At 41.0% G+C, this 20,442-nt stretch overlaps 1 protein-coding gene across 3 annotated transcripts in view; it reads left to right on the top strand.

Annotated features, from left to right (window-relative positions):
* The window catches only part of LGR5 (leucine rich repeat containing G protein-coupled receptor 5), a 121,640-nt gene that overhangs the window by 89,838 nt on the left and 11,360 nt on the right, over positions 1–20,442 (top strand). For 2 of the 3 annotated variants that reach the window (XM_082351572.1, XM_082351574.1), the window contains 7 exons: positions 6,817–7,032; positions 8,814–8,885; positions 11,672–11,740; positions 13,125–13,196; positions 16,773–16,844; positions 16,993–17,061; positions 17,203–17,274. In XM_082351572.1, coding sequence (XP_082207698.1) covers positions 6,817–7,032; positions 8,814–8,885; positions 11,672–11,740; positions 13,125–13,196; positions 16,773–16,844; positions 16,993–17,061; positions 17,203–17,274 — 642 coding nt within the window. The remainder of the gene's footprint in view (positions 1–6,816; positions 7,033–8,813; positions 8,886–11,671; positions 11,741–13,124; positions 13,197–16,772; positions 16,845–16,992; positions 17,062–17,202; positions 17,275–20,442) is intronic. The other variant, XM_082351573.1, reaches the window with a different exon arrangement.

The following is a 20,442-nucleotide window of genomic DNA, read 5'->3' on the forward strand; positions in this document are numbered from 1 at the left end:
ATTCCAATGATCCACTGGTTTCAGTGCAATAAAATTCAGTAAAATTTCACCATAACAAAGACTTTAGGGAATTGGTCAAATTGTGTTATATACAAGCTTGGAACTACATGCTTTTCATTTCATAGTAAAAGTTAGATAATAATGGAAACTGCTTTCATTTCTTAAAATTATATAAATGAACTAAATCACTGTGCTCATTTGACTCTTCAGGAATTGTTCAAAATGGTCTCATAAAATGTACAAATGTGTGTAGAAGAGAGTTGATCATTTGTTTAAAACTTATGAAGAAAAATGCTCACCCAAATATAAAATAGCTGTGTCAAATGCTGTGCTTCATAGTTCTGTTTATTGTAAGAGTCCCCATAAGCTGTATTACACCTGCAGCTGCAGCATTCTTCACACCTTTGCCTTTTTTTTTCTCGAGTCATCCATGTTAATAATTGACAATATTACAGTCATCTCAGATGGGAATTAGCCAATATCAATGGGTTATCTTTTGACTAACGCTTTCTTCCTTGTAGTTAATGGCTCATCAAAGACATTCTCAAACAAAGATATAAGCTTGTGTGATACATTGGCAAGGTAGCATATACAAGATACATGTAAAGGGCTATTTTCTGGAGAAACAATAGCAAGAATGACCTCGCAGATTCTCTAATCCCTACCATAATGCCATCTATAAAGCAAAAATTCCTTTCAGGAGTGTGGAGCAGATTGGCAAAATGTTTCTTTTAAAAGAGAAAATTTGTAAAATTAAGCTTTTGTGCATGAAAATATTAGGGGAAAACTTCAGAGAGAGAAGTTAAGAAAATAAGCACTTTTTTTTTGCCATTGCCTGACATAAAAAATTGATTTTTTTTTTTTTTTTTTTTTTTTGCCTGTTACGTTCCAGCTTTTCCTCACGTAAGATACACTGATATTACCGAACTGTATTCACAGTGAACATGCAGTTCTGTTTTATCTTTATTTTGTATAAAACTGGGTAACGTTCATCCCTGCATGGTTCCCTCCACCCAGTTGCCCAGAACACTGAGCCACCATAGCTTCTTTGTCTTCCCTTCTGGTCACATCTAGCAAATCACCATGTTTGGTCAGACCCACTTATTTAACATCCTTCATACCAGGCCTTCCTCCACATTCCCATACTTCTTTAAAGCACTCCTCCTTTCTCACCCTGATGACTGCAACTGCCTCGATCACTTCCTGCCCCCCCAGCCCCTCTTGCACACAGCTATCAGAGTGACCTTTCCACAGCACATCCATTATTAGGATGTTCACTCTGGAGACAACACGACACCCCCCCCATCCCAGAGAAATAGTTTTATGCAGATCTTGAAGATCACTTGGGGGAAGGTGAGACGTTTCTCCTAGGTTTAGTAATCCAGAAGCTTTCTGGGAGTGAAGTTATTCAGATTCCACAAACGCTTACCTTGGATACGCAAGGTTGTTGAGGCCTGTCAGGGTGAAGTGGATTGTCCTGACCAGGTGCCAGTGGTGAGGAGAGACAACCCAGAGTCCCTGAGAAACAGCCCCCTTGGCCCAGCAGGTTGTGAGGTAGAATCCCTTTTGGCAATGGCAGAGCCCTCCGACCTCCAGGCTTCCCGCCAGAGAAGGAGTTTCAACATATGCCCAAAAGGCATGACGAATCCATTTCTCATCACTTGTGGTCCTCTAAGGGACACTGCAGAGGCTCATAGTTAATAAAAATTCTGTTATTGCACTAGATGATATCATATTTTTCCTCAGCCATTTTTGCCTTTGGGGACTTTTTTTTTTTTTTTTTTTAATTTATTTATGGCTGTGTTGGGTCTTCGTTTCTGTGCGAGGGCTTTCTGCAGTTGCGGCAAGCGGGGGCCACTCTTCATTGCGATGCGCGGGCCTCTCACTATCACGGCCTCTCTTGTTGCGGAGCACAGGCTCCAGATGCGCAAGCTCAGTAATTGTGGCTCACGGGCCCAGCTGCTCCGCGGCATGTGGGATCTTCCCAGACCAGGGCTCGAACCCGTGTCCCCTGCATTGGCAGGCAGATTCTCAACCACTGCGCCACCAGGGAAGCCCCTTTGGGGACTTTTTGGACCTTTGCTGGAGAAACACAAAAGATGTGTGCATCTCCTTTTCTCTGTGAAGGAAGCCTTCCTATAACACCAGTCAAAACCTGCAGTGCTGGACATATGTTTGTTTGTTTTTTTTAATTTTTTTTGGCTGTGTTGGGTCTTCGTTTCTGTGCGAGGGCTTTCTCTAGTTGTGGCAAGCAGGGGCCACTCTTCATCACGATGCGCGGGCCTCTCACTATCGCGGCCTCTCTTTTTGCGGAGCACAGGCTCCAGACGCGCAGGCTCAGTAGTTGTGGCTCATGGGCCCAGTTGCTCCGCAGCATTTGGGATCTTCCCAGACCAGGGCTCGAACCCGTGTCCCCTGCATTGGCAGGCAGATTCTCAATCACTGCGCCACCAGGGAAGCCCCGGACATATGTATTAAGGATGTACAGTGAGTACAAAATCAGCCATCCTGTCAGTCCATATGACCAAAAAAAAAAAAAATGGCAATCTCCGATAGAGAGATTTGAAATTACAAAGGATTACGATGCTTCAGAGCAAACAAAAGAAACTTCAGGGCAGGGGGAATGATACTACTTCCTAAATGTGAAGATTTTTCTCCAGTAATAAGCCTATCATTTGTAGTGCTTTACTGTTTGCAAAACCCTTCTGCACATATTTTTCTCATTTAATTCCCATAGCAATTGTGTGACATGTTGTGATTCTGCTTTACAGATATGAAAATTGACCCTCAGAGAAATTAATCAGAATGCCCCTAATCTCAGAATTTAATAAGTGACAGAGTCTTGACTTAAATTTGTGTCTTAATTCTCCTAACTCAGTGCACTTTCCAGTTTACCATATGCTCATTATGTAGGTGGTTGCATGTGACATAGGAAGTAGGGTAACATTTTATTTTATCTATCATTTTCTGTAAGTTATAAGTAACATACAGAGCATAAAATGGGTGCTATTTCCCATGTAGTGATTACTTTTCAGATTGCATTTCAAGATCATAATTAAGAGGTTTGTTTGTCCAGAAGAAGGTGAGGCCACTCCCTTTGTTAAAGTGTTTCATTTTGCTACACCTAACTGCACCGCAGGCTTTATGCTGCCTCTGCCCCATTATTGATGGATACTTAAATGCCAAGATCACTGCTAGGAACTTTCTCTGAGAATGTGCCATCTATCACATGTCACCACTTCTTCTTTGCCTTCAGAGTGAAGATGTACTCTTCAGTAATGTATCAGGAACACAACTATTTGCCCTTTGTGATACTGAGATATAGATAGACAGATAGATAGGTATAGATATAGATATATACACACACACACGTACGTGTAATGATAATACTGAAGGCTGAAAAGTAAGGGTGTCTAATCGCAGACACCTCTTCATCATTTCTGTTATGAGGGATGAAAGAAGTAGTCTGCATGTCTCAGAACTGAAATTCACTGACAAGCTGGCACTCATTTTAACCAACTTTTGACTAAGGGAAAATTTTAATTGACTTCTTTTTTTCTGACTGGTTTCTATGGTCAAAAGACAAAAATGCAAACTGTTAACCCACTTCAAGCAGTAATAATTTAAAAATCATTAAGGTGCTTTATAGTTTACAAAGTCTTGTTGTATTATTTTCTTTAGTAAGATAGAGTTACCCCCAATTTACAGATGTGAAAGCTGAAGTCTGTTGACTTGGCCATGGTCATACAGCTGCTCTCTGACTTGGACCCAAAATTTCTCATCCCAAACCTCTGCACCGATTCACAGATTCTGAGCTGACTGCTCACACACACACACAAACACACACCTTTGTGACTTGCAGGAAATAGAAATGAAAACCAAAAAACCCTTAAAAAGTGGAGCCATATAATGTAGTTATACTTGTTGCACCTGATAATATTATAGAACCACATTTCTACGTGTGTTTTCATGTACTGTGTTCTCATGTTTTACTTACACTCCAGTGCTTAACGATTGCATTTTCAAGCATATGAATAGAAAACGCCCAACTGCCCCACCAGACCAGGTTGACATAACATGAGCTTTCTGTTTACTCACTGAATAGGCACAACTCGTACCCTGCCAGCTGCTTTGTCCACAGTCTTAACCTTGCTCTGTAAGAACTACCTGTATGAGTGGCTGGATGATGAATTCTATACTCTGGTTTGCCTTGGGATCTTCTGTTAAGATTGACTCAGATGATACCTCTGAGCGTGAACAATATACCACTTTCTGAAATAGGTTTGGACCACTGCAGCCAGGTGGACACGGATTTCAAAACACCGCATTGAGAAGGAATATCATTTGTGGGGAGCTTCTTGGATGAAGAAACTGTTGAGAAAGAGAAACGTTTAATGCTGCACTCAGGATACCTGAGTACTGGGTCAGGGTGTATTAGTATTTGGAGTATTAGGACTGTGAAGAATTGCCCTGTCCTACTCATTTTATTTTTTATTTTTTTATTTTTTTTAATTTTTATTTATTTATTTATTTTTGGCTGTGTTGGGTCTTCGTTTCTGTGCGAGGGCTTTCCCTAGCTGTGGCAAGCGGGGGCCACTCTTCATCGCGGTGCGCGGGCCTCTCACCATCGTGGCCTCTCTTGCTGCAGAGCACAGGCTCCAGACGCGCAGGCTCAGTAATTGTGGCTCACGGGCCCAGCTGCTCCGCGGCATGTGGGATCTTCCCAGACCAGGGCTCGAACCCGTGTCCCCTGCATTGGCAGGCAGATTCTCAACCACTGCGCCACCAGGGAAGCCCCTGTCCTACTCATTTTACATAGCAAATTGCTCTAAGATCATGGCGTAGAAGCCAGATTGCATCCTTTTTACTGGAGGTGGGAGATGATTCATAAAAGACATCTATCCAGAGAAATGGACTTTTTAACATTGGAAACTGATACCAGGGTCACTTCAAGATCCAGCAGAAACTTTGGTAGTAACTTAAATAGCGAAAAAGACAAGCCTGCGACTCAATGCAGAGAAAGCCTTTTCTGTACATGTAACCTGATGGCTACGCTGAACCTGAATGTCAATCCTTTTCAGGACTTAGAAGCACTTGTAGTTTCAGTGCATAAGCAACTAGCAGTCATCAGTATGTCAACTAAAACTCAGAAATTCATATTATTTAAATAAAATCTTCATGCTTTAATCAGTGCAGTCATTAAGGAGAGTTTACACATGTGCTTTACTCTTAGTCAAACAAAAACAAGCACCACCTCATTCCCCGATGACATTATACCTTATTTGAACATGGGCCGAGCATGTTGTTGCTGGAATACGGGGAAGAGACGGTGTTGAGTTCGTCTAAACCTTTGCAGTTCCAGTTGTAGACAGAACCTTGAGATATTTGGAAGCTGCGTTTCTGCTGCCTGCAATGATAGTTGTTCTACTGGAAATTTAATTGTGAGTGGGCTGTGACACCTGACTTGTTTGTTCCAAGTGACCTTATCTCAGTATCAAAACTTGGCCCAGGGCCTTGAGGGCATCCCTCCCCATTCAGTCAGGAGAAGCAGGAGCCAGAGCATGAGTGGAGTGACACGTGTGACCAAAAGTGAGGAAGCTGCTTTCCATTGAGATTAGCTCCCTACCACAGAGAACTCCATCTATTTCTAAACTGTTTAAATTTGGTCTGCAGGGGATTATTTTGTGATCCTGGTGTGCTTCCTGCATCTGTTTAGTCTTAAGTGCTTCCTAAAACATTTTTCAAAATCCACTCGTGATTTTCTAATCCTTCCTAATACATGTGCTGCTTAAAATGCAACTCTTCTCTTTCTTTAATCCTAGCTTTGAAAATGCAAACAAATGTGTGAGCCTTGAGAACAGACTGGAAAAAATGAATGAGGGCTGTTGGATGCATAGCTGAATGTCGATGGTTCTGTTGTTCATGCACCTTACAGGAAATTTCAATTTGTGTCTGTCTGGTCCCTTCAATACGAAAAGTTAAGGCATTGTCATTACAGGCATTGTTTATGTTGGATTAGGGTGAAATAAATGTATTGCACTCCCTCTGCTGGCTCTGAAGCTGCAACAGCTTATTAACTAGACCTATTTTTAGATGTATTTCCCCATTTTTAAAAAAAAATGATGTGTAGAAAAAGCAAGCAAAAACTGGGAAAGCTGTTAATGTTATTATTCATTTAAAATGTCAAGAAAAACAAACATCTGCTCAATGCCTTTGGTTCGGATGAGCAAGAAAGCCTGCAGGTTTAGGCTTTTCAGCACAATAGTAAGAAAAAGGGGGGGGCACCTCCCTTCTCCCTGAGGCATGCCTCTGACAGCCTTGTAAAAATTACTTCGTCCCTTTCAAATACTGAAATAATCTTTTCCCAGAGCTAGTCAATAAGTATGTTTTGTATGTTCAAAAGAGTCCAGGAAAGTAACAACATTTGTTTGTCTTGGGGTGGGAAGGAGGAGAGAAGGTGTCTTTCTCCTGGTTTCAGAAAGGGAAGCTAAAAGATCACGCTGAAACGTTATACCCCAGGGGAGGCCACTTCCTTGCTGGAAAGCATGTTATCCACAAGGCTGGAAGACAATCACGGCACCGTGGAATTTTACAGCAGTGGTTCTACTCATGAGTGAGAAGAGGCTACCGGGAGAGCAGAATGCTCCAGATGTCAGGGGGTCCTGAGGGCCCCGAGCCCTGTCTCACTCCTATTAATCAGCATATTGAGGTTTTCCTGCAAGGGGCATCTTGTGCCTGGGCGAGGTTTTCCTGCAAGGCGCAACTTGTGCCTGGGCTTCGCTCTCTTCTTCTGTTCTTGCTTGCTCTCTTCCCCAGGCGTCTGGATGCCAACCACATCAGCTCCGTGCCCCCCAGCTGTTTCAGTGGCCTGTATTCTCTGAGGCACCTGTGGCTGGATGACAACGCTCTGACAGAAATCCCTGTCCAGGCTTTGAGGAGTTTATCAGCACTGCAGGCCATGACCTTGGCCCTGAACAAAATACACCACATACCGGACTACGCCTTTAGAAACCTCTCCAGCTTGGTGGTTCTGTAAGTTTTATTGATTTTTTTTCCTCTCTCTTTTAACAGTTTCTAAATTCACTGTAACACCTTGTAATTCACTGTAAGACCTTGACCTTAAACAGATAGCCCTTCAGACTTTGAATAGGGACATTTTAAGGGAGGGAAAACCCCCCAAAATGACTCATAAATGTTCTAATGGTGTAAAAGAACTAAACAGCATTTATCGAGCACCTGCCAAGGGCCAAGCACTGCTAGGCATTCAAAGATAACAAAATATGACCTCTGTCTTAGGGAAGCCATTGTGTATTGTACAGGTAATCACCACACTGTATGGTTAGTCCTGTGACCGAAGTTAATAAAAAAATCCCTTATTTCTGATAATAATTTATAATGCAGGTCAAATTGAAATATGCCCTTCTTATTATTTAATAAGAACTTCTTGAACCCCTTCCAAGGGAACAGAAGCAAGGAATGAACCCTTGACAGCCAGCTATGCATTTGTATGGCTTTTTTCCTTTGAGGTCCAGATTTCACTATTTCAAGTAAATCAAAAAGATTCTCAAGTAATAGTTTGAAAAATAATCAGTTCAAGAGTGTAGAAGGATGCCCCACGTGTATAACATAATAGTCAATCAATCAATCCTGATATAGGACAACAGTAGCTGCCTGACAGCCTCTAAGAGCAGTTCGCATGGTGACTTCGTGGAAGGCGTCTTCTGCACTATCTCTGGCTTTGCTCCATGCCCCCCACCAGCCCTTCACTGTCTTCAATCATTCCACTTTTCCTGATGACACGTCAGTCTCTTGCACTGCAGTATATACGCCTTTGAGGGCTGGCCAGCATCTCATCCATCTTTTTAGGCTCCCCTCAACCCTCTTTCCTCATGTGTTGCATGTAAAAGATCCTCAATAAATGTCACAAAGATCTCACATGAAACCAACATATATTTATTAGAATGAAAACCTTAGTCTGAAAGGATAGGACATGTGGGGTGATTGATAGTAACAAATTTCTATACTGAATTTCACATACAAAGGTGATGCTTCTATCCCACCAGAAGCTGGGTAGGTGCTTTAATTTTTCCCTCCACTAGAGGGAATGGATTTACAGAGATCCAGCTATTCTTTTTCCCCTGTCCTTAAGCCCATTTTCCAAAAACCCCTTTGGGACTTGGTCCGGTTTTCAGTTATGCACACAGCTGTTCTCACTGGCCCTGACCTAACCGACTTAACCATTGAGCCAAAGATGATAATTAGAGCCATTTATACTATGTCAAGATAACTACTCTCCTTGGGCAGCCAAAAAATCTGATCCCCATTGTCTGTGGCTGAGATTGTTGTTTCCTCTTAACCTGTAGCCCCACCCTGGGAATGTAGCCATGATAAGCCATCAGCTTTAATGGAAAATGTGCTTAGTACACCTAGGACCTTCCTTCCATCCTCCATTTGTCAGTGTTGGTCAGAATCTCTATTTAGTATCCTACATCCCAAAGCCATACTGAACAACCTGAATTTACTTTTATCAGTCTCGTTGCTCACTCCGTGATTATTATACACTCCATGCTATCTCAAACCCAAAAGGTAAAACTGTGACTGCCTATTAAATTCTGGGGTATGGGATCATCTGTGGTAAGAGTGAATGGGGCAGATAGCCTTTAAAACAAACAAAAACGTTAAACAAAGCATTTCTTACATATAATCAGTGCATTCTTTAGCATAAGTTTCTTTGGATTTCAGCAATCAAAATGTTGTGCCTAAGTTTCCATGTGCAGTGTGCCTTCATGACTGTCAGTAATGTTCTCCTGCAGGCATCTCCATAACAATAGAATCCACTCCCTGGGAAAGAAATGCTTTGATGGGCTCCACAGCCTGGAGACTTTGTGAGTTGACCTTTTATTTGTTTCCCTTTTTTCAGTGTTTTCATGACTATTCTGAAGGAATCAAAATAGCCTTAAAGTCAGACTTGCTATTTGGTTTGGTTAATTGCCTGAGCTTTAAACAGATATTTACAGTGGCTTCATCTTACCCACACGCACACACCCTACAGAGCTGAACAATAAAACTGAGATTTTATTTTAATCTATCAAGAGTGATAAATTGGTTAGAATCATTATAAGCTAAATGAGATGTCCTCTACTGAGTAGTGACTGTTTGCTTAGGAATGTGTACTCTGTCAAGGATCAGTTCCGTATTGTCACTCGGGCTCACTACTCATGAGTCTGGTCCAACCCCCCGAATGAGAGGATGTAGAGTAGCACACGCCAAACTCTGTCCAATCCAAAAGGAACAGGCGTCTCATTAGCGAATGGTGAAGGTTCCTGCTGAAGCAACTCAAAAGTCTAAAAAGTAGTAACAGTAGTACATTTATTGAGTGTATCTCTAACCAATACTGTACTGAGCGCTCAGCATACGTTGTTTCAGTCACTCCTACAAGCATCCCATGAGAGCAGGTGCTACCATACCATTCTAGGCTCCAGTAAGGTTAAGTTACTTTATCAACACGACATAGCCAGTCAACAGCATAACTGGGATTTGCTTCCTTCTCTAGTTTGACTCCAAAATCCATGCTTACCACTATACCCTACTTCCAAAGAGTGGGTCAAAACCTCAGCTCTGAGTTGCTATCTGTAATACAAATACATAGAGTCCAGCCAGCTGACCACCCGGAGCCACCGCGAGAACAGTTCTTACGGGCCTCCCCAGGGCTGAGCTGCTTCCTAGGGGAGGGGCCGCTCTTCATCGCCCTGTTGAGTAAGAGGCCTCACGGGGGTGCCATGACAGGCAGTGGGGACACTGTGTGTGCTGGGAGAGGAAGTGGTTCCAGCTGCGCCCTCCTCACCTCCATGTTTTTAACACTCAAGTGTACTAAGCCACACAGCGCCGCTGAATCTACAACCCTGGCTCTGACCAGGACTGCAGAAGGACATGACCAAAGACCACACCTCCTATGGCTTTGGAGCCCTTGTTCATTTGCATACAGAGCTTAGCACTTTGTACCTGGTCAATTTAGCTTCTAACCAGATGTGGGTCCACTCATTTCCTGCAGGACCTAACAGCTGTCCTTCCAGGGTTACTTAAGTCACTCTGTGCTTCCTCTTAGAAAGGAGGAATCAGCCTCATAAGGAGATGCCAAAGGTGAACTTGTCCAGGCAGGACTTTGAAGTCAACTTAAAGGCACAGGCAAGCTGTTCCCATCAGCGGCTTGGAAAAATTAGAACGTCTCCCTTATTTACACCAAGGCTGGGCTGGGGAATATTAGCAATGGATAGCGCTTTCCAGTCCTTTTCAACACAACGGGAACAAAAGAACAAGATGGGCTTTGATAGGTATTTCCGTAAATAGTCTTCCCCATCCCCCCTACCCCAGCGCTTGAGGTAAGGACCCAGGATTGCAAATTCATGCAATACATGCATTCAGGGCAAATTCATGTGAGTGTCAATGTCCCCTCTTCCCTCGCCTTGCCCAGGGCTACAGAGACTCAGTAGATTGGTTTTCCCCAACCTCTTCCTTTCCCTCACTAGAAATCTAAGTAATTTATAAGGACCCAATCCTCGTTTAATCAAAACAGAGCATCTGGAGAGATTTACAAACAGGAAGAAAATTTATGTCCACAAAAGACACAAGTTTCCTGCCTGCTGTATAGCTTAAGGATGGTTTGTGCCAGACAAGTAGGAATCTTGATTCATGTTTAACTTGGTCAAATTATCTCTCTCTTAAAATTAAATAGCAATTCTTCCCCACAGAGGAAGATCTAACCACATCTGATTGCCTGACCAAAAGGTTTTTCTGCGTCATCTGGGAAATCTGCCGTTCCCAGAGACAAGGAGGCAATTACTTTTTCATATGGAGATGTAGATAAATGGTGGAGTTAAGTCTATAAAGCGCTTGTGAGTAATGGAACTGAAAAGCCATTTGTGTCATAACAGATAGAGAAACGAATGATTTGAGATTGTTCGGCCATTCCGTCTCTATGCTGGAAGGATGATAGAGAGCTTTGCCTCACAGACCAAGGAAAACGTCACCCTTCGGATCTGAATCTTTATTTGTGACCGTGTGGAAATTCTAGACCTGAGGTCCTTCCTGAGAGTGCCCTGTACCACATAAGCCCCTCCAAAAGCAGGCTATCATCCTGGACCTCAGGCTGGGAGAAAGACAGGAACTGTACCGGAGTCAGGAACAAAGCCACTCTCCTAGATGTCCTCTCAGGAGAGACTCTGAAAAGCAGTGGGACAAAGTCAGAGAATGGAGGAGGGGACCGGAAAGTGGGTGTGGTTCAGGAGCCCCGAGGAGGGCACAGACTAGCTGGCAGCTTGGTGAGCCGGGTTCGGGTGAAGAGCTACAGCGGCCAGCCGCCAACACCTGGCCAAGTGTCCCTCCCGCTTGGACATTCACACTGCTGTATGTCCCCTCCCTTCTTTTAATGCCCAGTGCCATTGAGCCGTGACTCTTTGAAATTTCTCATGACCGGTCTAATGACCATTTTAATGCAGATACTTGTGGAATGATGGTGGTCAGCCAACCCACAAAATCTCTCTTCATCAAGAAAAGGAATGAGAATTGTTATCAATGATACTGGTCCATGGGAAAAGCATGTTAACGTTCCTTGTAAATGTAATCTATATGAATTTTAAGTGAAAAACTGAACATATTATTTACTTATTTTCAGAGATTTAAATTATAATAATCTTGATGAATTCCCCACTGCAATCAGGACACTGTCCAACCTTAAAGAACTGTAAGTAGGACAAATTTAGTGGGAGAACTATTCTTTGTGAATTTATATTAGAATATGTTTGACTATTGCACCTAATACGACTTACCAGAAAAATTTAAAAGGTCATGTAAATAATGATTAACTACATCCAAAATATATTTTAATTTGCTTCTATCACCAACAAACGGCAGATAATCTTTTCTTAATTTATAATGGATTTCTCTAATATATATATATTAGAAAAAAAGGATACATATTTCTTTAAGCCATACTCTTTTCCTAAGCCACATTTTCCCAACATTTATATACGTTATAAGTTTGTAGAGAACTCTATTGGAATTCAGTTATTTGCTGAGCATTTCGAAAGACAAACTTTCCTAGGTTGCATAGGACTGGATGAACACAATATATGTGCCTAGAATAGTGCTAGATGCCTTCATATACATTATTTCATATTTTTTAATGTTTCATAAATCTTATTTAATTTTTAAAGAAACCCACTATTTTACTACAGTAAAGCGAACTTTCAGCTATTAGGTTGCATATATTTTCTTTTATATATTATAATTTAATTACTTTTCTTTGTACCTAAAAATATGAATAACCTATGTAATGTTCTAACACTTGGAAAGGAAAATAAACACAGAGCCTATTCTCTTGGCAAAGAGAAATAAGACACACAGCTAAAGGAGGTAGACGGCAGGGCTTGTTTATAAGAAAAAGCCTCTATGTGGTTCTGCCTCAGGAAACCCCACACGGGGCTTAGCTGGGAAGTCATCATTGTCCAGGTCAGGCAGCCCCAAGACTGCCGTTCACCTCATTCAGCCACAGACCCACATAGACCAAAGACCATTGACTCTGCCCCTCTGCCAGTCAGACAACATTAGTACCGACAGATGAGAATCAATTTGTTATTACAGACTCACTGGGCTGGGGCACCTTTCTTCAGCTCAGGAAATTTTGTCCTCATAAGGAGATTACTTAAATCTCTACTTGACTGCAGCTTAAGTCAATTTTCTCTTCTCCTGGCTTCAAATGGGGTGAGGAGGAGTGATCATAATCCTCTCTCCAAAGATGGTTTCCTCGGTCTCAAGTTGTTATACCATGATGCTCTATTGGATATTAACAGATGGATTTTCTTTTTATAGCATTAGGTTGTAAGTTTCCATGAAGCACAGTTATTATTTTCAGATTCTTTATTCCTCTTTCAAGATGACAGCTTGTGATATCTTTTTCTCCTAGAGAGTAAGTGAGGGCACAAACATTTCAAAATGCATAGAGGAATTTAACCTTATCCTCTAGTTACTAAAATTGCTGATTATTGCCACGGGTTTGGTGAGGGGACTATTAAACGATTTTACCCCACAGGTTATTTTCTATAAATTATCTTTTCCTCTCTTTCTAGAGGATTTCATAGCAACAATATCAAGTCGATACCTGAGAAAGCCTTTGTAGGCAACCCTTCTCTTATTACAATGTAAGTAGCCATAGTTCTTTTCAATTTTTCTATCCTGCAATAGAGCATGCATTGCACTTTTAAACATAATACAATAAATGTTCTATATTTGCCCAAGTTTTGTCTCGGTCACTGTCATGTGTATGGAGATGTTGTGCTAAGTTTTAGCCAAATGCTGAAGCAATATTAGAGATTCTTTTTCTTAGGACCTACAATGTGCGTTGCCTTATGCTTGGTATCTTCAAATGCCTTGTCTCACTTCACAGTAATCTTATGAAATGCTTTTTTGCTTATCTCTGTTTTCTAAGGAATAAAACTGACTTTTAGAGCATCAATGTCAAGGTCACCTAGTCATTCAGAACTTGAACCCAAGTATACTAAAAACATAAATTATTATGTTAAATGTTCTCACCCCCGAAAAGATAAATATGTGATAAATAGTTAATTATCTAGGTTGGGGGAATCCATTCACAATGTATACGTATATCAAATCACCACACTGTAAGCTTTAAATGTACGATTTTATATGTCAGTTATACCTCAATAAAGCTGAAATATAAATACATACATACATACATTATTATATATGATAGAGGTCCTTTACTGCAAGGAGGGGGAGATGAAGAGACTACTCTTTTATGCTAAGTCTCTATACCCATTCATTTTCGAGTCCAAACACTGAGTTGCATTTATACAAACTAGGATGTAATTCTAGAAAGGTGCATATGTGCTAGAAAGGTGTGTATGAGGATTTATATGCCATCATGGCATAAGATAGAGTTACAACTTCAAAGTAGGATTAATTCTATGTTTCATATTTAGCACAAACAGAAAATTGATCCTGTGTAGGTACGTATAGGAAGGTGAAAATATGTAAGTAATAGGCTGGCTCTTAATTAAAAGACAACTGGCAAGTTTGGGACATAGTATTGGCCTAAGGTCATGGGTGAGGGGTCTGAAATATGGAGGAGGAGAGTAAGGACGACTTCTGAAAAGGACTCTAGGGCACTTCTTGGCAGATTTTCGGCATCCTGTGCCAACTTGATTGAGAGGCTTTCTGGAGCCGTGTAGCATTTGTCACAAATGAGCTGGAATCCCAATTAGCCCTGACAACTGAGAAAAAAAAATACCATTCATCATTTCTGAAACGTTCTGACAGTATGTTGGCAAACTAAGGGGGTTAAAGTTTGTTGCCAGTAAACATTAGTTCTCATTAGAGAGAATTTACATACTGAGAAGTTGGCAGATTGCATTGCCTTTCTTTGCCCCTTTTTTCCTTGAAGCCACAGGACTGGTTTTCTTAATCACCCTTTTGATATGTTAATACCCCTTGAAGAGGACTAACAGCCCCCAATATTTATTAGCACTTCTCTCCACTCTTTGCTGGCCTTGACTGTTTTCTCCCGGAAGCTCTTCTCTCCTTGTTTCTGCCTCCATGTCTATCTCTGTCACTACCACCCCGGCCCATACTCCCCCTGACTCAGATTTCTTTGCTTTCCTTGTCCATTGGCTACCCAGGCCTCATTTCTACCTCTGTAGTCCCCATCCTATCCATAACTTCTTTCCATCCCCTCTGCCACCAGCCCCCTCTGCTAGCCATTACCTCTAGATTTCTACCAGTCTAAGACTCACCCCCCTGCCTCTGCCACTAGCAGAGCGCTCGCCCTGGAAGCACAGCGTCCATGTTGTCATTCTCGTGCTGTGAGACATACAGTCAGGCTTGTCTGTGTACATTAAACGCCAACTCCTTTCCCTGACAGTCTCAGCTTTCCACATGGCCCAAGCCAACCGTCCTGACCCATTCCTCAATTACCCTACACCATAACCCAGACCAACTGAGCTACATTCATAGAGCAAATCCCTTCCTTTATTTCCTTTGCTCCTATGATTCCATCCCCTCACTATGCTTGTTGAAATTGTTTTCCAGCGTCTATTTCAAATGGCATTTTCATGAAGTTTTTCTTGACCTCATGAGAGAACTCCCTCCTGAGAACCCTATAGCTCTGCCTTTGTGTTTGTGATACTTATGCCTTATGTACATAAGCATGTGTATTCATAGCTACCCATTGTACTTACATGCATGCAGGTATATGAACATAATTACATACAAACAAGCATATAGTGTAGATAAGGGATAATGTAATATTCTGAGGACAACTCCATTTTTAAATCATAAGATGTATAGTCCTCCTATAATGGAAGAGAATGTAAAAAAAGAATATATGTGTATACATATATGCCTGAACCACTTTGCTGTACACCTGAAACTAACACGACATTGTAAATCAACTATATTTCAATAAAAATATTCTAGAAAAAGATTTATAATAAAAAGATGTACAAGACAAGACAAACAAAAAAGACCTATAGTCCAGCTCTAGCCCTTTCTCTTAACAGTTGTCTAATCGAAGGGAAACGAAGAAGTCAGAGGGTGGAAGTGCAGAAGGGGATTTGGGCATGTTGAGTGACAGCTATATCCCAGGTCCTGTGCCAGATGTTACATGTGCATTAGCTCTTTTAATGTGTACACAAACCCTACTACTAAGTATTATTACGTTAGTTTAACAGATTAGAAAGTTGAAGCTCTGGGAGATAATGAACTTACCAAAGTACCTGAGCCTCAGCTTCTTCCTCCAAAAATGAGGGAAATAGTACCTAAGTGTCTATGCCATGGATCTTATAAAGTTGGCAGGTGGATTAATTGAGCTCTAGATGTGAAAATGCTTTGTCAACCAGAGAGTCATATCCCCTTATTTATTTGTTTTATACCAACTGATTCCAAGCTTCTTTAGGGCAGGGACACCTTATCATTCTTATTCACATCCCCAGCATCTAGCATAATGCCAGGCACATAGTAGATAGCCAATGACAGCCTCCTTAATAAATCAGTCTTTAAATGCAAGCAGTACCTACCCTCATGCTTTGAGCATAAGAGACACCAATAAATATTTGTTGAATTTAATTGAACTGGAAGGATGTCTCAGCTAAGAACTGTTTGTGGGACTCCATTGACCAGGCAGTTCAAATACCATTACATTGAAAACATCTGTAAAACAAAATATTTTTGAAGTTCTAATAATGTCTTACCTTTTAAAGCAATCATTGATTTTTAAAAATCTAATGTTACAAAAACCCAGAGTAGCAAATTTCCTCTCAAATAATTTGAAGGATCCTTTGTGTGTGTGTCATAAGATTTGACCGAGGATATGACCCTCATGTAACTATATAGAACTTCATCTTTCTTTAGCTAATGATATAACTGCCAGCACCTTGAACTATCTTTTGCCACTCAATGGATAGTCCACAGATACTGGAGGCAGAGGAAGAGCTTTAAGTATAACTATAGTCAGTTCACTTGCTTTTTCTCCATAGGAACTGACATTCATATCTGCCTTGCTGTCAGAAATTTTCAATTTTATGTAGTATGGATTTCTCACCAAAAGTCTCATAATATGAATGAAAATACTTTTGAGGTTTACCTGAAACCAAGTAATCAAAATTACATAAGTACATTGAAGGCATTTGTTGAAATTCTGAACAGGTATTCATTTGTCATTCAAGTTTTATACTAAGACGTTGGTCTTTGGATTTTTTCAGACATTTCTATGACAACCCTATCCAGGTTGTTGGGAGATCTGCTTTTCAACATTTACCTGAACTAAGAACACTGTAAGTGTTTATTTCTCTTACAGATCATTTTCCCTTTGCAAGGTTGCTGTGAAGACCAAATGAACATTTCAAGTGCTTTGAAATGGCCATAAAAATGACCCCTTCCTAGAATCTTCTCCCAGTAATACTCATGTACTCCTCCTTCTAGGACTTTGAATGGCGCCTCACAAATAACTGAATTTCCTGATTTAACTGGTACCGCGAGCCTGGAGAGTCTGTAAGTACTTGAGTAGGCTCCTGACTTTGCCCAGAACTTGCACTACCCTTCAAGCCTGACCAGTCTTAACATCAGTGAATCAAAATATGTCACTGTGTGATGCTTAAATACAAGAATGATATCTGGTTTGTGTTTCAACAGGACTTTAACTGGAGCACAGATCTCATCTCTTCCTCAAACTGTCTGCGATCAGTTACCGAATCTCCAAGCGCTGTGCGTGTCAGTAAAGCAATAATGTTGTGTATACGGGGGTGAAATGACATACATTATTTCAATAATCCTTTAAAAGAGGAGAAAGTTCTTTCCTTGCAGGTTTTCAGGAGGTCAGGCCTCCTTTGCCTGCTTGGGGCCAAGGAAGTGGCTCTCGGATGTGACCCTGCTAATAAATGGCAACGTACCCCTTGTTTCCAAGCCCCAAACAGTCTCCCATTAGAGTTTCAACTAGCACACATTTCCCTTCAGAAAATGGATATGAACAAGCCAAAATAACTTCATTGCCCCCAGACCCAAATCCTCTGCAGAGCAGGAAAAAAAAAAGAAAATCGTGGATCAAAAACCCAATATGGATGCCAAAATAAAATTATTAGACCCACACAGACCTTGATAAAGGCAACCAAACATTCTTCCGGTATAGTTTCGGGTGCCATGTTCTAATGTTTCATCTAATGGCTAAACAGCTTGCATATGTTATTTCTGTTGACTTGGGGCTTTTTTCCTCTGCCCTTCCCACATTTTACAAAAAGTAGTTTGTAGGAATTGGAAGAGCCTTGTTCTGACCGTCCATGTTCAGCCTCCCCCCTCAACGCCCTGTGATCATCTTCTCAAGCACTGCTGCGATGTAGTGAAAGCACCCTTAGTCTCTCGCACGGCTCTGTTCTCACGTGGCAGACTTCTGCGGCAGTCGAACACCTGTGATTCCACCACAAGCTTTCCGGCGTAGCAGAACTACAAGCAGCTCTACAAATGTTAAGTGGAAGAATGGGAACGTTCTTCAGTGATTCTGCCTTCCCCTATCCCCAGCCCACCACGTCACTTTCAGGCCGCAGTTGCTCAGTGATAGGAGTTGCAATAAACCCCATAACAGCCTTAAAGTCAGTCATTCCTGTATAAAGGAAGGGGATCAAGAGCAAGTCTCCTCTTCTTCACCTCATATCTCCCTAGAAGGTATAGATACAGGTGAGGAAAGAGAGAATTAGGGAAGTAAAGTACATCTGTCAAAAATCACACTGCAAGAAAGTAGCAGAGTTCGAATTCAAATGCAGATGGTTTGATTGAATAAGTGGGAGAACAAGCATGGACACCAGGTGGTGGAAATCGCAGGAGCCATCTTTGAACTCTGCCCACCACACCCAGAATAAGTATAACCATCCTCATTTCTTCAGGAAGCTGGCCCAGTAACATGACCAGGATTTCACATACTGTAACTAATAAGTAGGGAGCCAGTATTTAAATCGCATCTGTCTCCAGTATGTCACACAGCGAATGGTAAACCACCCGAGTCTAAAGCTGCATACACGGAAGCTGACTGGCAAACTGATTAAGAGCAAAAGCTCTGGGGTCTATTTTTCTGGTTCAAATCCGGCCTCTATGCTATCACAGTATCTTGAGCGAGTTATTTATCCCTTCCGGGGCTCCATTTCCCAACCTATAAAATAAGAGATGTAGCCACTTCCTTCAGGGGATCGTCATGAGGATTCAGTAAGTTACTACACGTCAAACACTTATACCAGCACCTGGAGCACTGTAAACTCTTGGACCATGTTAGCTCTTATCATTGTCTTTCCCGCTTCCTTTACACCATTATTCTTTCCTGGAGTAGAAACCTAGAAAGGCCTGAAAGATGGCAACTACATTAATGGCAGTATCCGGCCGTTTTCAAAGCACGTCAACCTGTAGTGTTGATTTGTTCTTCACAACAACCCTGCAAGATCAGCAAAGCAAGTATCTTCTCATTTAAGAAGAGAATTGAAAAAGACATCAATGCTTCGTAGCATATCAACGAAGTAGAATTAAAGTTGAGAGTAGAACCCCGGGTCATGACCTTTACTCCACTCTGCTTTATGTTCTGGAAGTACAGGTCTGAGTGCTCTCTTCCTTTGGCTGCGTCATCCACTGAGTAGCTGTTACATGAGGCGATGTCACTGTACATGAGTGATTTTGCCTCCAAGTTGCTTCTTCTCCATGGGAATGACTTGACTGTGTGTGGCTTTCCCCACTTACTAGCTGGTGATCTTAGTCTTTGCTTTGTATGGGAATCAATACAAATGTCTCCTTCATAAGGTGACCACAAGGATTAAATGAAATAATTCAGGTCAAGCTGTAAACATAGTGTCTATATATAAGAAGTGCTTGGTCAATGTTAGCCATGAAAATCATTAGGTAATAGGTAGGAAGGTGGTGACACTGTGTCTTTATGTAGAAGAAGGTTTCATGTACCCTCTACTAAGAACTACACAGGAAGGATTGTTCCCCTTGCTGTCTGTGGAAATGAGTGAACCAAATTATCAGCTTTGATAATATGTGTGTCCATTTGATCACATTCACTACTTTCCAAAAATACACACCATATTGTTAATCAGCTGTATTTGTGCATAGGTGTGGGGCATTTTTGTTTTGTTTTGGTTTGGTTTGGTTTGGTCTTTCAAATCTCTAGTGTAAACTACAAATTTGTGTTTGCACACAGCTTTATCTGAATTATTCATGTGTAGTAAATTGAACTGTATTTCTACTTAAGTTCTATTTATTCAATAAATGTAAGATAAAGTGATCAATTTCAAAAATAAAGTAATTTAAAATCCTCTCAGAAAACAATATGAATTTTTCAGTTGCATAGTGGTGATCTGGTTTTAAGAATTAGAATCAGGCATGAAAGTGAGTTAGTTGATTAGCTGATAACTTTTAAAACATGAGGCAAAATTTTATATATATCTGTTACTTTATCTACCAGCTTTCTTTTTTTAAGCTTTCTGCAAATTACCATGGCTTGTTTTAGATTAGTTATATTATACTATAAATATGTCCAGATGTTTTTGTTATTCCGTAATTTGTTGAGTTTTGGCTGAAGACTTTCTTAGATTCTTTTTTCCCCCCTTGTAATGATTGATTTCAAAGTTAGTGCTATGTTTTGAATTGTTGTTGGGATTCTTTTTCCGTTGATTAGAAAAGAACCAACAGTGATTCTCTTAGCTGCAGAGATATAGCAGCTCTTAGAAACAGAGGCACAATTACTTAATTTAATTTGTACTCATTTCTGTAAGATAATAGCTAGAACATTGTAGATCATCACTAACAAAACATAAATAAATTCATTAAGTAAATTATTTAAATCAATTAAAGAAGTATAACAGTTACATTTCAGTTGACATCTGAATCTACTGCTTA

The sequence above is a fragment of the Balaenoptera borealis genome (assembly GCF_965194805.1).
Source record: "Balaenoptera borealis genome assembly, chromosome: 13".
Taxonomy (NCBI): domain Eukaryota; kingdom Metazoa; phylum Chordata; class Mammalia; order Artiodactyla; family Balaenopteridae; genus Balaenoptera; species Balaenoptera borealis.